The sequence below is a fragment of the Xiphophorus couchianus genome, chromosome 6 (genome assembly GCF_001444195.1).
Source record: "Xiphophorus couchianus chromosome 6, X_couchianus-1.0, whole genome shotgun sequence".
In the NCBI taxonomy this organism is placed as follows: Eukaryota; Metazoa; Chordata; class Actinopteri; order Cyprinodontiformes; family Poeciliidae; genus Xiphophorus; species Xiphophorus couchianus.
In genome coordinates, this window is record NC_040233.1 from 20,182,207 (window position 1) to 20,199,457 (window position 17,251).

A 17,251-nucleotide genomic window follows, 5' to 3' on the forward strand; every position below is an offset into this window, starting at 1 on the left:
TAAAGAAAAACAAACAAACAAATAGCATCCATAGACATGCAATAAATAATATATAGGAAAAGTATTAACAATTACAAAATACTTAACAACATTGAAAATAACCAGACACATGGAGTTTTCTACTTAAACACACATATGAAGAAAGGACACTCAATAGGCTGAAGCCAGTGCATGGTTAACCTATATTTATCTAATTAATAAAAACTTATCATTAAGATTGTCTCGATTTGACCCAAGGTATTAGCTTGGAGTCCAACTTAGGTCATTCTTAAATATTCATGATCAGAAACTCAACTTCTAATACTTTAAGCTAAGCTGTGACCTAAAGCTTACCTTAATTTTTAATAATCAGAAAGATGTATGTTCAAGATGTATAAAACTGTTATCTAATAAGTGTTTTTCACAAACCACAATGTTGGCAGTGAAGGAAACTGTATTGAATGCAGCTCCCAGGATACGAGAGCTGCTGAAACACAAGTCCTTTTGCTATATGATGTTCAAAGTATAGCGCTAAGTTTAAGAAGCATCATTCTACATTGGGTTGTCAGGAGCTGTGCTTTCATTAGCCATATAACTGCGTAATTTGACATTTTGAAAACAAATTAGCTTAATGGAAACGCGCCAATTTCCAAAAAATGTGTTTCCGGTTAAAGGATGTGGTGTTTTTTTGTTGTTTTTGTTTTTTCGTTTTGGCTGAATCTTAGTTTATTTCACAAAATTGCAACGGAAACTATTCTTTTCGCATCACATGAGTCATGTGATCAACAACCGGATGTTAACACAAGCGCAAATCACGAAGAAGAATATGACAGGAAGTAATTGGAGGACTGTGGCGTAGCATGGTTTTTTTAAGGATGTATCGCATAAACAGACTTATTAACTCGTGATTTTAATTGTGTTTCTTATTTAATGTTATTTTTGACATTAGCAGGACACTGAAAAAGGTCTGCACACATTTGCAATAGAAAAGCAGCGACTGAACAAGAAAAAAAACCCATTATAGCCTAAAGGAAGTTCAGCTCAACATACTCAGTACATGTTTTCCAATGACATTTTTCCTGGTTTTCTTGGCCCCACTTCTTCTCCCGGAGTGAATACCTGGACCTGAACGTTGCCTGGCTCTGCTTGTCAGCAGCGTCCTGGTAGAGATTGTTTTATGTGCAGTCTGTCAGGCTTTGCAGCTACTGCAGGGCTTGGCAGCGTTTCTGCAGACAGCTTCTGTGAGACGAGGTTTTAGTTAAATTTAGCCTGGATGCACAAGACAAAACGCAGGACTTCAGAAGGAATGCTTAAATTTAAATGGAAAAATTGTCCTACAAAATAGATACCTACCTCTTTAAATAAAATTATATAGAACATCTTTTCACATTAATGTAATTTGATAGTATAAAGATTAAAAAAACTGCTTTGATTAGATTTATAAAATAATATTTAAACAACTAATTTAAAAGGCTCTGCTATGGAGGGCCTTGAGTTTGACACATATAAGGAATTAGGTTTTCTCGAACTATCTGTGTAGTTATGCTGCACTAGGCTGACCATTTTTACTTACTTTCTTCTTCTACTACTCTCCGATTTGAATTATTTTCTATTTCAATTGTTTTCTCTGCTTTTTTCTCTATACAAGCTACACCCGGTCTGGCATCCTGTTTGATTAAAATGAAAATGAAAGAAGCCAAAGACAACACTTGTTTTGACACTACAGAACTTTACTTGAATTTGATCCAAGTTCATCGTCTATACAGGATTTATTTACAGGTTCTGAAATCAGGGAAGAAAGAGGGGGGAAAATCCAGAAATAAACAAAAAAAAAAAAAAACCCACTAAATACAACCGAGATATCGGCTAAAAGCATTTACAGGTATGTCATTTATTAATGATGCTCAACAGTTAGAGATGCAGTGTCCTCTGCTTTAAAAAAACATCTTATATCACAACATGAGGTAGGAGAACAGTGTCTCTAATTCATGCAAGAACAAAAGTCTCATCACACTGTAGTATTGGCAACGTAGTATTCAATGGTCACACACACAGACACTGCGTTTCATGTTTGCAAACAGCACTGATGGGAAAGCAACAGATATAGGCTTATTTTTGCGTAAATTCCAGCTTCGACTGTCAATCTGAGCCTTCTGCAGTCATTTTCCAGGCTCCTTCTTTTCGTTTTTATCAGTTTGGCAAAATTCACAACTGTACAAAACACGTCTAAGCTCTCAAAGCGCTGCAAGAAGCCAAAGAAAGGCCTGGCATGTCATCTTAAATGGAGTTTTTCCCGTCCTACTGGTTAGTAATAGATGCACACTTAAAAAGACTAAACAGCGCCCACTTGTGGTTACAATGCAAACTCCTCTGACAGTAGAAAAAAACCCACATCTTGGGTGAATTTTCTGCTGCAGAATCAAACAGGAGAATAAAAGTAATACTGATTAGCATCTGATTGGTTAATACATGATTTCAATGTGGGGAAAAAAATAGTCAGACCAAATTATTCTACAGTTTACAATCTTTATGATCATACTGTGACTTCATATCCTGGCCAGCCTCTCAACCACAAGGGAGATAAAACTTTGCACATGTTCAATAATTCATGCAGATGAGCCTTTTTAAAAAATCTGAGGAGGGAAATCTTCAGTCTTTTTTTTTTCCTAACAATAAACAGATTGTAACTTGGCGACATAAACTGGGAGGGCAGCAAAACATGCAAACTTTTTTTTTCTTCTTTTTGTTTTTTTCTCCAAAAGGTCTTCTTGAACAAATTTCTGATTTAGATTAAGGGAGAAGGTTCAAAAAGCAAAAAAAAAAAAAAAAAAAAATCTGTCATGATAAAATCCATAAAAACAACAGCGTCGGTTCTGAAAGTGGAGTAAAAGTGTGTAACAAAGTATTTTTTTTTTTTAGTTTTATAGTTGATGTCTGAGTAAACCATGCACTTCATTCCCCCACATCCACTCCAGAAGAGTCCTTTTTCTTTTTTTAAATAAACGAAAGCAAAACATTTAGGCCCAGTGGAGCCTCAGCTGTGGTCCAAATCATATAACCTTTTATAGATCATTTATATAAGAACAGTTAATATATTAATGACTACCTTATTTACAAAGTGAATATAAATCTTCCGTTTATATGTTAAACATTTTTCTTTCATCATCTTAATAAATGTTTTCAATGTAACAACAGTAGAGTGTACATTTGTTCCGCCTGCTCTCTGTCCGCTCCTTCCGGTCCGTCTCTGTAAAGGGAGGCTGTGTAATAAAATCTGCATCGAACAGGATGGAGCACAGTGGAATGTCTTATCAATTTGCATTAATAGCAGATGCATAAAAAAGAAGCTCAGTTTTTTTTTTTTTTTTTTTTTGCTTTTGTTTTTTTATATACCGAGGACGATCCCGTTACAGTTATTTACACACGCACGCACTCGCACAGACGCTCACAGGGATCTTTTTATAGTGGTGATAAAAAGCGCTTCAGCCTGGGCATGATGGGATTCCTCCCGGGCATCTGATCTGGATGTGGGTCATCCACCACAGGGGTCCCCCGACATCTGCTTCAAACAAGTGGGGGGGAAAGCTCCATCGAAGTCGGGGCCACCCAGCCTGCCATTAGCGAGCCTCGGTGCTAAATGTCCACCGCTTCACGCTGCTCGTGAATAAGTGCAAACGGAACCCGAAACTCCAGCGAACCGACAGCTTTCACCTGCGACCCGCATTCTTAGACGACAAGAATGTCTAACGACGAAGAGAGAGGCTCAGAGAGCCGTGACAGCCTGCAGCTTTGATCCGTCTGTTGGGAACGCAGGGGCCACCGTTCCGCACGGATGGCTGCGACGCACCGACACACTCCAGCGTGTGCAGACACGTTGCGGGTTCTTTCATGCGTCGTCATGGTAACGAAGAAAGAAAAGAAAACAACATCTGTGCTCAAACTGCATCATGGGCCGGAGTGAGATCAGAGTGTGATAAAGGGTGAGTAAAAATACCTCAGGTTGAAGGGTTTAATAATAGTTATCATTTAAAAAAAAAGTGTTAAATTAAACGAGAAATGCAACTTTAATTCGTTTTATTTACTCGGTTTCAACGAATTTCCTGGTTGGGTGTGGTGAGATTTGAGGATTTTTTTATCAATATTTAACAGAAAACTGGCAAACTCCCGTGAAGCTTTATCATTTATAAGATGTATTTACTGTTATATTGGTTTTATTGCATAGATTAGAGGACAAATCTAAATTAAACACTTGCTAAGTTAGTAGCTGCTGTCATTCTGCTCTTCTTAGACTCACTGGTGAATAAAAAGCTTTAAAAATATCTAGTTAATTAGTCAGAGGATGACTTTTCAAGTTCTGTAAAACCAAAAACCAGTACACAGCGTCTGGACCTTTGGTTATTTTCAAACGATTGCTAGCTGGAGGGGTAGATTATGTTGAAGTTTTAAATTGTACCCAATTCGTAAAGTTTGATGCCATGACGCTTACCGGAAATTACCTTGTTTACAGCAAACAACCATCCTCCACTGCAAAGAGAGAAGTTGATTCAATATTTGAAAGTGTGGACAGAACGGCTCCGTTCACTTCCTCCCCTGCTGAAGCTAAAGGTAAAGGTAGACTACTAAACCTGCGCAGAAAACGTCATCGTCTCTTTCTGTTCGCTGATTGGCCCTTTTGGAAAGCCCAGGCTAGTCGGTTGAAAAGTTGTAACCTACTTTCAGTTAGTTGGCTACCAGTGTGGAGAGGTAATGTTTTTGTTCACTCTGATCACTCTACAACTTTTTTTGGTGTCATGAAGGGATTTGAACCATAGGAACCAAATGACGGAGAAATTTTAGCAGTTTTGAAAAGGGAATGTTTTAAAAACCTATCATAGCTCGATGTCTGAATGACCCGTGCCCAGACCGAGGAGGACCAGCAGCTGGCCGGTTGAGTGAAGAGGAAACCAATCTTCCCTCCAGGCTGTAGTATTTCATAGCTAAGTACAAGAAGTGTAGAGGGGTTTTGGGGAGAGGTCACACTCAGTCACTTCAACATCAGCGTCATTACTGGCATATTTTCATGAGGTCCTACAACATCTGCGAATGACAAATGTCTGCTTTTGTACAGTAAAGGTCTTTTTTCCTCCATAAAGACTTAACATTATTATATTTATTTGTGTTTATAAGGAGTCCAAAAGAAAATATATATTTTTATATATATGTATAGAGAGAGAGACGTCATTTTAAACTCCTCCACTCGCTGATTGTTGAGGATCTGAGCTTCATGTTTACAAAGTCTGTAGGTACCGGCGGCCACGCCAGGTAGTAACATAAAGTGTCACCAGCGAGGAACAGTGGAGTCCAAAATCCAGAGTGTTCAGCTCCAGGAACCAGGGAGCAAGAAGGACGATGATCCAAGTGGGAAAGGATAGTGATGGAACTTCCTGTCTCTAAAGCAGCTGTTAGTTTATTAAAAACTATAAATTAAATCAAACATACATGCCCAAAAAGTCTTTAAATACTGTTTAAAGAGAGAACTGGGAATATATATATGCAAAAAAAAGAAAACATAAATCTTGTAATGTTGTATCTTTTAAAAACGGGGATCAGAAGGGGAGCCTGCGTAGGGTCAGGCTGAATTGTTTGTGTCTGTAGAGTTGGCAAGTGACGGGAAGAAAATGTCGCCGTTACTTCAGGTCGGCCACAAGAGCCTCAGCCATGGAGGAGGAGCAGGGTGGGGAGTGGGCGTTCAGGGGTCCAGTGGAGGGAGTGAGAGGGGGAGAGGGACTGCCTCCCATCATGCCAGACTGGGCCATCTGTTGCTTGAGCTGGGCGATGGTGTGCTCCAGCTTCTCCCGTGCCTCCCGCTCCCGGTGAAGTTCCTCCTGCAGCTCCTGCCGGTCGGCCTCGGCCCGCTCCAACCTCTGCCGCAGCTCCGACAACTGGGAGGAGGCGGAGATAGAGGTCGGGTTAGGATCAAACACGGCAGAAAACCCCCTACTCAACATTTACACAAAATGTTACCAAACATTTTTGGTCTGGTTTCAAATTCAAATATATTGTATGAAGACAAAACTAACTAACCAATAAATCAATCACTGTTACAGAAAAGGAGGTGACAGGTATCTAATAGAGCCGATTCATCCCCTCAACATCCAGCATGCAAATTGATTAAAGACATCAAATTAATAATGGAAAGACATGATACACATTTCTTTTATTTTTTTTCAAGACTTCTGCAGAACTTAATTAAAACCAAATGAGGTAAAACATCCACAAAAAATGGCTTTAGAGCCTTATAATAAGAAAGCTGTAACATAACATAGCAGATATCCAGCTTTTAGCTGCACTTTCACTGTTAAGCCACATTCATATTCAGGGTGAAGCAACTGGGACTGTTTACCATTAGCGCTCATATTTCACAGCTCAGAAATGGAGAGTGATGTAATTCTGTTTAGAAAGTATCTCTGTGTGGTAAACAAGACTAATGCTGCATGTCTGTCCACAGACTTCATTTCTTTCTAGAGCAGCTAAGATGAGGAGAAAATGTTGGGAGCTTTTCAAGAATCTGCTGAGAAGTGGAGTTAAAAGCTGTGTTGGTGAGGCGCTGAGCTCAGGCCAACATAACTCAGTCTGTCTCCAGGTTTAATCTCCTGGAAACCCAAACAACGTCTCCCAAGTGTGTTTTTATATTCTTACACAAAACTCAGAGTTCAAATATTACTGGACAAACAATTCCAATATCTGGCATATCTACAGAAGAAAGAGTGAAACATGTTTCACATACAAAAAAAAAGGTTTTCAATGTAAAAATGGCCCATAAAACAAAGTTTTATGTTGCTGTAATTCAGTGTGACTTATTTAGAACTGGTGATGCATTTAGAGCTCCTACCTGAGCGGTGTAGTGGGCCTCCTGCTGCCGCTGGGCCCCGGGTTCGCAGGCGCAGGCCTGCTGCCGGAGCTGCTCCAGACGGCTCTCCAGCTCCAGCTGCTCCTGGCGGGCCTGTCCGAGCCGCCGCGCCTGCTCGCTGTGCACCGCCTCCAGCTCGCTGCGGAGCTCCCGCTGCTCCGCGCTCAGCTCCTGTAGCCTCGCCGCCTCGCCCCCACGCAACGCCTCCAGCTCCTGGACGCACAGAATCCAAGACAAGAACGATCTGAGTAACGGTGATAATAACGATCCCGTACACTAAGCCTGCAGGAGAGACACTTTGCAATACAGCTTCTCCTCAGGGAAGTTAGACTTTGTGCTTCCACCACTGCCCAAAACCTGACAGAATCCAAAACTGTGTTTGTAACCTATGACTTGTATTTGGACATAGCTTTCAATCATTTCTGCAGAGAAAATGGGATTATTTTGTCCACTTTTACTCTGATGTGCCAAAATAATTCAAGTCTGACATCTCAGAGTAAATGCAGCTGCTTTGTGTAACCCTCAGAGGTTAATCATTAGTGACAATTACATTCTAGGAGAATTATATCTAGTGCAGATTTTAGCTGTTGGAATTAATCTTGCATTAAATTTCCACAACAAAATGACAGAATTACTAGTAATATTATTTAGATTTTCTCATCATTGTGTTGTAAACTTTTTTTATTTACATCCTTTTCCGCAAACCTCCTTTAAAATAAAATGTATCAATCCTCTTCATATAAATGTTTGTCTTTATTTTAAAATCTAAAAGCAGAAATAAAATGGTGGTTCTTTAAATGTGACCACAAGTTTCCTATAGTAGATTTTTATTTTAGAATTTTAAATTTGTCTCTTCACAATAGGTTAAGTAACATTTGTGGCTCTGAATGAGTTTTATTTAGCTGGACATGTAAAGGTTTCAGACCACTAATCTATACCTAGAAAACACATTGAAGTTTATTGCTATAACTTTAAAAAGTTCAGGGAATATCAATAATTTTGCAATGTACGTAAAATTTTGTAAAAAAAAAAAAAAAAAAAAGAATGGGAAATTAGTGGGTATAAATAGAAAAATATTTCCTAATGCAAGTGTTTGGATGGAGAGAAGGCAGGGTGGAGGTTGGGTTGGTGTCATCTCCACGTCAACGACGCCTTTAATGATGGCAACAACAGTTCCAGTTGGGTTTATCTGCAGCTCGTTTCTGTTTCCATCCACCAACTCACCATTTCCAGCTGCAGCTGTTTCTGCAGGGTGGAGTTGAGCTTCTCCTGCTGCCTGCTGTACATCTGCATGATCTCCACAACAATCCTGTCCTTGTCGTCCTCCACACCCCCCACCGCCGCCGTCGCCACGGCGTCAGCGGCGCTCATGTCCTTAGACGCTGCTTCCGTTTCCGACGATAGCATCGACGCAGACCGAGGAAGAGATGCCGGAGGAGGAGTGTGGGAGGGGATGTGGGTGGCTTTCTTGCAGTACGGGCTGCTCGTCTCCATGGAAACTGCCTGGGTTTGGCTTTCCCGCTCAGTGGCCAAGGCAGCAGCCGCCACGCTCTGGGATTTGGCCTCCCCGGCGCCGGCCGTGACAGGAGGCGACGCGTGGAGATCTGAGGAAGGCAAGAAAGAGAAGAGAGTGAGGACGGGAAGGGAGAAGATAAGATAAAAAGAAAAGCAGAGGAAGTGGTTGAAAGACAAGAAGTACAAGTCGTGTTGGTGTGCGCCCGCTTAGTAACACCCTCACACAACCTCATAAAACATCACACTTCTTCCGAGGAACCAAACACTCGCCCACAATTTCTGTTTGTGTTTGCCCTCAGACACAGAAACAGGAATAAAGGTGAGCTGTGTAGGTGAGATGCTCCGCTGCATCTCCTTGTTTTTCTAAACTCCGGCTTGTTTCCCTGACTGTGGTCTTTAAGGTGTGTGCATCATGGGAAACGTTCGGCTAGATGCTAATCTCTGGCACAAATCATTATTCAAATTGATTCAAAGCCACAGAGCTAATATTAGATCCTCTATTCAAATCAGCAGAGGAAGGGAAACGCTGCACTACGGCAGTTCACGGCCTACTTTCTACAGCGTCTTAAAGGAGAAAATCCAGATTGGTCTGGAAAAAGGCAGGGAGGAAGGAGGAAAAGCTCACTCTGAGAGGAGTGGGCGGAGGATTTGACAGCAGACTGAGAGATGAAGGGAGCCAGAGAGGGAAGAGACAATGATGGATGGATGGACGGAAGAAGAGAAGTACGGGAACAGACGGAGAGTCGGCTCAGAGAGGTTGCATTGCTGGCTGCCAGGAAAACAGAGAGAGACAGAGAGATGGAGAACGGAGGGAAGGAGGACAGATTGGTTGGAAAGCGGAAAGAGAGAAACACGCAGGCTGGCAATCAGACGGCGCATTAATAACGACAGACTGAAACCGTTCCTCTGATTCATCCTTTTTTTTATGTATATGTGAACGCACGGCGTGAAAGCGGAGGTCACCAGCGAGTCAGACGTGCGGCAGCCCGCAGTGCTGTTATCCGAAGGTCAACGAGTGACTCTGTACATGGGAGCGGGCTGCAGAGCTTTCAGTGCTGGAAGTTGCTGCTGAGCATGTGTCAGCTCAGAGTGAGCTGCGTGAACTTGATACGCCTGTCATTTATGCTTATGCTGCATGCAAACAGCTGCTGCTTCGCTGTATTGATGTCACGTATTTATAGCAGACACACATCAGACTGTGTCCAATAAGCAAGAAAAGGAGTTCTAATTAAATATGAAGGATTTATTTAATGAGGTAAAAAAAAAGCTGCGTTTGGAAATTATTTATCATTAAATTGGATCAAATTAATATTAATGAACCTTCTGTGTTTCACTCTTGTATTTGCTAAGTGCTATTAAAATAAATGTACTCTGCATTAAGAGTTTTCATCAGCTTATTAGCTTCATAATTATCATTTGAGCCAACTGCTTATAGATTTGAACATATGGTACATTCATCCAACATTTATTTATGAGTTTCATATCTGTAAGTTATTTTTTTCTTATCTAAAAAGAAATGTTGGGGCGTTATCAACTAAAACACCCTCCATACAAACACCTGTGATAGAGATGTGTAAACAGGCTTAAAATAAACTTTAATCTTTCATTGCAGCAACAAAAAGAATCAACCTTTAATTTCCCCTAACTTTACTAAATGAAAGTTTTACTCACAATAACTATATTTTTACCTTGAAGAAAAAGCATATATAATAAAGGGTTGCATTCAAAATTAAATATTAGTAAATGATTGTTTTAAAGGTTTAAAACTACAACTATTTTGGGCATTAATTAATATTTTACTCTGATTAGTCTGCATTTTTCAGATTTCTGACTACATTAATTTTACCGCTAACATTTATTTAATTTTTTTTGCAAACCTTGGGTTTATTTCAGCATGTTTCTGCAGAAGAAAGCAACATAAAGTGTGTAGATATTCTTCTTATCCCCAGTAAAATATTTTCAAACAAAAAGTGAATTTTTGCACAGGTAAGTTCACAGTTCGCTGTGTTTCCTACTGACCCATTGGTGGCTCTTCGTGGCCCAGTATCCTGCGGCTGTAGTGATGCTTGAGCAGCGCGCCGAACACGTCGGGGCTCATCTCCGCCTCCCTCCTCAGAGAAACGTTGGGAGCCACCATCTTATCGTATGTGTACAGGTAGTAACTGGAAAACAGAGGTGAAGAGTTAAAAATGAAGCATTTAAATGCATGAAGATACAATACTTTTGTTTACAGTGTAATCGCAGATTTTGTACACACTGAACTTTTTCTAACTGTGACATGCTACAACTACAACTAAGATTTTATCAGGATTACACAAAGCAGCAGACCTGGAATATTCCCACAGAATGATGGTCCCACTAACAGGTTTTACAATCCTTTTTGGTGAATTTAAAAGTTTTATTTAAAAACATTTAACTATGTCAGACCTTAAAAAAACGTAGAATTATATCATATTGAAGTTAACACTGATAATGGATGCTATTTACTACCGAGGTGACTTCAAAAGACAAAATGCTTTTTTTTAGGGGCATTAAAGTAAAATGGGGTGAACACATACATGTCACACTTTTAACATTTTTATTTGTAAAAACAAAAGTTTGCAATCATGTTGTTCTATTATGTAAAATGTAAAAATACATGTAAGTTTGTGATTTCAAAATGTAGAAAAAAAAGGTCCAAGAATCAGGAGTATTTTCAGGACTCTGTAATGTGTTCAAAAATTTCCCCCATTTCTGCTTTAGGTCTCATAAAGGTGGTTTAGTTTCCTTTCAGCGATTTCACCAAAACTATAAATAGCAAAGAGTTATGGGCTCCAGAATGCTGTGTTGGCCTTTACAACAAACACGTCTGAAACAAAGAACAATCTCTGTTTGCTATCTCCTTTAGCTCAAAGCAGCGCGATAAATCTCAGAGCAGGAGCTAAACAAAACGCCGTGTGGAATATGGATATTCCTTATCGTGTGTTGCCAGGATCTCAGCCTAAACAGACCTTCAGCTTATCACAAACTTCCAGGTAGTGGCACACAACCGGGAGACAAATACTGCCTGGAGATGCTCTGAAGTCACTGAGTCAACACTCATCTATGTGGCGCTCCGAGCCCCTCCCCCCACCAGCAGCCCCGGCTTCAGAGCGCACCGAGGCTGGAGCAGTGAACTAGGTTAAGCCTGACAGCTCAGCTGGGCTCTGTTCAAAACTCCACCAACCAAGACATTCCTGCTCTCCCTCTGGATGGGAACGAGGCGCTGCCTGTCTGCCTGCGTGGGGATATGAAGCTCCTTCACTTAAAACAACTGAGACCTGATTGAATAATGCAATCAGGCTTGCATTAGTCGCGTGCCCCTCTAGTGGAGCCCTGCGACAACCGAAATTGAACCTCGTCTGGCTCTGAACTGGTGCTCTAATCTGGTCTGTGCATGTAAACGTGAAATCTCATGATGCCACCAGGTGATTGTGGCTCTAATCTCTCCCTCCCATCCTCTAATTTGTCTAGCCTGATGTCTGCAAGAGCCTCCGCGGGAAGCAGTCAGACGCTGCAGTGGCTCCGTAAACCCTTTAATTCCAGGCTTTAATCTGGGAGAGATTACTGTGTTACCTAAAATGGAGCTAGAACTAAACAGACTGGAGCAACTGGGGAAGGGATAGCAGAAGAAGCAGCAAAGAAGAAATAGAGAACAATGGATGAACGGCCGTATTATTGGAGTAAAATGGCAGAGGTCTACTACAAACATACGATTGTATCTGAACTAAGCAATATGAGACATAACGGTTCAAAAATGGGCAATTTTTAGACTTCAGATTGCGTCACAGCAGGTGAGGTGCAGTACCTGGGATGGACCAGGGTGGGGTGTCCTGGCTCCTCCTTGATGTCCGTAAAAAGACGGTTGAACATCAGAGCCGGTGGGGATGGTTTCCCCTGTGGAAAAGAAAGGAAAAAAAAGGATAAGAACAGCATAACTATGACACAAAACCACCAAGACACAGTCTTTCTAACATACTGCTATGGTTAGAGATGTTCTATACCAGTTTACTGATGTGTGTAGGAAACTAGTGCAGACTGGATGAACAGTGAAACAGCAAAGTGAGATGGGAATATGCTGCACATCGCTCTCATTGGAGCCATAGTCCAATATGCACACATACATGCGAGATGTGAGTTAGGGATTATCCATAAGGCACCAGCTGAGACGATGCACATCAGAGGAGAAAATAGTCCCACTGAATAGCCTTCATTTTAACTCAGTGAGTGTGGGGGGGAAGTGAATTAAGAGTCTCGTCCAACAGAACAGAGCACCTTGCGTCCACTACGAATTAGCGAACGCAAGGTGTGAAAAGGGATAGAGGTGAGGGTCAAGACCCTTAGGGGTGGATACTGACCTTTCTCGTAGGCTCTGTGTCGGCTAACTTGTCTGAAGCGGAGCAAATTTCCACCGAGGACTTCCTCAGCTGGCTCTCCTCTTCCTCTCCTGACTTCTAAAACACATGAAGAGAGAGAGAGAGAGATGGCAGGTGAGTTAACACACAAATACCATCCAGACATACCAAAACCACAGAGACGGAAGGATGGAGACGAACAGAATACTCAGAAAACAAAGAGTCGGTCCAACGAATCCATGGAAGTGATTGGTATAAATGCAGCATGATGTCAATACTCTGAAACGCAGATGATGCACATCTTTACATTACATGAACCCATTCAATCATTGACCAAATCAATGTGAGGAGCTGCCATAACTTTCTTCAGCTGAACAGAAACAAAACTAAAGTTATCTTAATGAAGAGGAACGATCTAATCAGCACTCAGCTTCACTTATTACAGCTAGAAACTAGTGATCAGGCAAAAATTCAGGGTGTAGTGATCAACTCAGACCTGAACCTTCAAAGACACATAAAAACAATTACAAAGTTGGTCTTCTATCACCTGAATAACATTTCCAGGATGTTATCCTGACATCTTGCTAATGTCCAAGCAAGATCTAGAGAAACTCACTCACTCATTTATATTTAGTCACATTGATGAGTGCAACAGTGTCTTCACAGGTCAGCTCACAAATAGAGTTTTACACCTCCCGGAAGATAAATCGGTCTAGAATAGCAACGGGCCAGTTACCAGTGCAAAGATATACCAATTTTTTTTAACGTAGCAGTTTCAAATCTGCTAAAATTATCAGTCAGGTTGTTCTACAACTTAAATCCCTTTAGTTTTAGGAGATGCCAGAGATGGCATCATAGTGACTAGAGTGTTTCTGGGTGAATCTTGGTCAAAACATTTGATTGGTTGGCCAAAATGAATCAAAATAACTATAAATAAATTATATACCATGTCAGTAGGAAAACAGGTAATTGCTTTTCTCTCTTACATATAACCAACTAGACAGTATTGAGCATTATTGTTTCATGGTAACTACAACAAAACCATTGTTTTCACTAAAAACTTCATACTGTGAGAGTTTCTAACTGGTCTGTGCCTCGCTGTGATACAACACTGTGGAAAGTAAGAGAAGGCCTATAAATAAACCACAAGGAAACGCCTTGCCGACAGTCAACATGTCTTGTTGTCAGGTGCTTCTGTGCAGAAATGCAGCGCAGCTGGAGTCAAGCTCTCGCTTCAAAGCACAGATGTACATTAGAGCGTCTGCAGATGTGTTCGTTAAATACCACTGCTCCCGTCTCTGCTTTTCTGGCTCTGTGTGTGTGTTCTGAACAAACACGGGGCCGTGCTCAGCGAGAGCCCATGAACTGACACAGTTGATGCTTATCTGTGGCCTCACAGCGCTCATGCACTTTGAAGCAAATCGGCAGGTAGCGCGGATAGCACCAGAGGAAAGAGAAGCTCTGGTGAGGTAGGGACAGGCGCAGAGGGGGGATGAAGACCAGAAGAGGAGAAAATAAATGAAACAAGGTTGTAGAAAGCATCAATAATTGACTCCCTTGCCTTTTAAAGCCATCTATGGTGAGCAGACAGCTTTTCAACAGCTGGAGTAAAGGATTTTCCTCCACACTGATGCATTACAGACGCTAAGAAGAATGTGTGCAAATGAATGTGACACCCAAGTCCCAGTTATACGAGCTGCAGTCCAGCATCTGCCTGCATTCCTCTAGACATCATAATAATTCTCTCATCACTTTTATCCAATTTGGAAAACATCATCTTTTACTGCCTGATGCACACCCCCAGGACCTCAAGCCTTGTTCAACATCTATCAAACACAAACCCTGCCTCATAAAAAGGGAAGCCGTTTCTCTTGTTTTATTTCATTGTAAATTGAAGACGCTCTACCTAGTGCTAATTTGTGTGGTCCATCCTGCCAGCTGAGCAGGGGACTGTCCCTTATTTACAAGGCCATGACTGAACGAGCATGCAAATGGAGGATGGAGCTGGATGTGTAGCCAGGTGTAGTGTGGAAAGCAGGAGGCTCGTCCACTCCAGAGCGCATTTGGTTGGTGGTTTTTTTCTTCTTTTTTTTTTCTGCTCAGAAGGAAGCACTGCAGCGCTGAAAGGAGGGGGCGAGTGAAGGAGGGGGAGAGAGAGGGTGGGATGATGGGACAGAGAAAAGATGGAGGGAAGGGTTGAGTAATAAGAATGAGTTGGGAGAAAAAAACAAGAAAAAAAACACTGCAGTGGTGGCGCCTTCTCCTCGTCAGCTTCCTTCACTGTGAAGGTTGCGTGTGTGGTGTGTGTATGTGTGTGTGTGGTGTGTGGAAGGGGAAGACAGATGGAGAGCACTGAACTGAACAGACATTAACTTCAGGTCTCTCAGGGGTCTTTCATCTGTTTGACCCCCACAACAGAAGAAGCTCCATTACTGAGACCACTTATCTACTTTGCTCTATATCTGTGCAGACCAATTAGAAGGACAGGGCTGTTTGGGATTAGGTTTCATGCTTAGGACAAACATTGCCAGAAAGAAAATGTTAAAAGATTTTTTTTTTCACCCTTTGTGGCAACAACTGACAAATCTTCCACATCACTAATGAGGAATTCTGACCCACTCGTCTTTGCAGAATTTGCAGGGGCTTCTAAGTGTTAAAGGCCTGTTTACGGTGCATTCACACCCTAAACTAAATCTTGTTTAGTCCACTTTTTAAAAATCAAATTCTAGTTTGTTTTCCTGGGAAGTCTAGGTCATTTAGGAAGGTGTGAATGCGCAATATAACGCTGACCAAAAAAAGTGAACTCTAGTTCACATAAAAACCTAGATATTGGTTCAGATTAATTGAACTCTGCAGCGATTCGAATGCATATGTGAATGCCAAGCAGCTCAAAGACCGCTCCAAAAGCAGGAAACAAACTACTGCGCAGTGCATTGTATGTAAATACAACCAAAACAAACGCACAAGACAAATACTAGTGGGAGAAACGACTTGTGGTCTTTTGCCAGACAAAAAAGAAATCCTACAATTACTAAAATCTGATGCTACTCATTCTCCTTCAGAATTTCCTGTCACCGACCTGAATTAATGGTTGCATTAATTATTACAAGTCATCAAAAAAAGTGTTTAAAATGATTTTATAACCATTTCCACAATGATGGATCTCATCTGTTATTGAATTTCTTTCGACAGGGTCAAGGCTTGTTGCTTTCAGAGATCCTTTGGCCTACTTCATGTTGTTGGACAGGTTCTATTTAATTGATTGCACCGATCTGGTAGTAAACAGGCCTGATCTCTGCTAGCAAAACCGAACTCAAGAAACGCCATTAATCCATTATTTACTTGGACAACTTTTATTCTCTTGTTATCTTTATCTACATTAAAATTAATTCGATGATTTCATAACATACATTCACAGCTCTCTACATTTGCTCATTCCTTTCCACTACTGGTCGCTTGTCTCTCAGTATTTCCTGCGCACCTGACAGCTTTACACCCACCACCCACACAAGAAAACACACCCAGGCTCATTATCACTGCTGCTCTCTGCTCCTTAATGAACCTGGCCGCGTGCAAATGTTCACACATATCAACAACCACTTCCCCCCGTCTCGTTCCCTCAACCCCCCACCTTACTTAAGTAGCACGGATACCAGGCTGCTGCTTGGTCTTAATCTCCACTAATGAAGCACCTCTCTCATTGGAGACGCTCCTGTGACCAACACACACACAGGCAGACGTGCTCACAAACAGCCCTTCTAACCCCCCGGATGTCTCCAGTCCTTTTGTCAGGCCGTGGCTCGCCTTATGACAATGTGGATTAGCATTCCACGCACTCGCTCAACTGAACTCTGCCCTGTTGTTCCTAATCACCAGCAGTCTGCCTGCTGCTGCAGCTACACTCACGCAGCGATGCTGAGCGCTCTGCTCTAGACACAAACAGCCATGTGAACTCCCCACAGTGACCCACTTCCAAAGCCTCGGTTCAGTCTCCCGACTGTTGGGCTTCGGCACGTGACATTTCTGCAGCAGATGCACTGATGTAGCACACAAAAAAAGTGCTGTTTTGGGAGCACTATAAGATGCCAGGGTACTACACACATCCATGACTCTCCATCACTGTGCTCAGAGTAAAAGCACTTCATTTTTCTGCACGGAATGACATCTGTGCAGACATTTAACTCCCACCAGCAGCATTAACAGCATCTGGGCTTTTCTCTTCTTCCTTTTCTACCCGAACTTTGTTGCTAAAAGCATCTTAAATCAAAGGAGCATTTTTGTGTCTTTTAAACTATTTCTAGCTCAGTTTTAAAGATAGAAATGAAATTCTGCCACAAGGACAGGATTGAGTGAGTGATTGTTCTGCTTGTGCACAAACATTTTAATCTATTTCAGCTGATTTCTGCACCAGATGAAGAATTTTGGATTTAAGAAAGGAAAGTGAAGGCTCAAATCCAGCCTCAAATCTGCTGCAGAGGGACGAGTTTCTACTCCG

At 41.6% G+C, this 17,251-nt stretch overlaps 1 protein-coding gene across 1 annotated transcript in view; it reads right to left on the minus strand.

Moving 5' to 3' along the window:
- Positions 1 to 1,688: 1,688 nt before the first annotated feature.
- skila (SKI-like proto-oncogene a) overlaps positions 1,689 to 17,251 on the minus strand; it is a 33,589-nt gene continuing 18,026 nt past the window's right edge. Inside the window, exons 2-7 of the mRNA XM_028020744.1 lie at positions 12,760 to 12,855; positions 12,210 to 12,298; positions 10,403 to 10,545; positions 8,093 to 8,472; positions 6,851 to 7,081; positions 1,689 to 5,900 (exon numbers count right to left, since the gene is read on the minus strand). Of these exons, the coding sequence (XP_027876545.1) occupies positions 5,646 to 5,900; positions 6,851 to 7,081; positions 8,093 to 8,472; positions 10,403 to 10,545; positions 12,210 to 12,298; positions 12,760 to 12,855 (1,194 nt within the window). The 3' untranslated portion in view covers positions 1,689 to 5,645. The remainder of the gene's footprint in view (positions 5,901 to 6,850; positions 7,082 to 8,092; positions 8,473 to 10,402; positions 10,546 to 12,209; positions 12,299 to 12,759; positions 12,856 to 17,251) is intronic.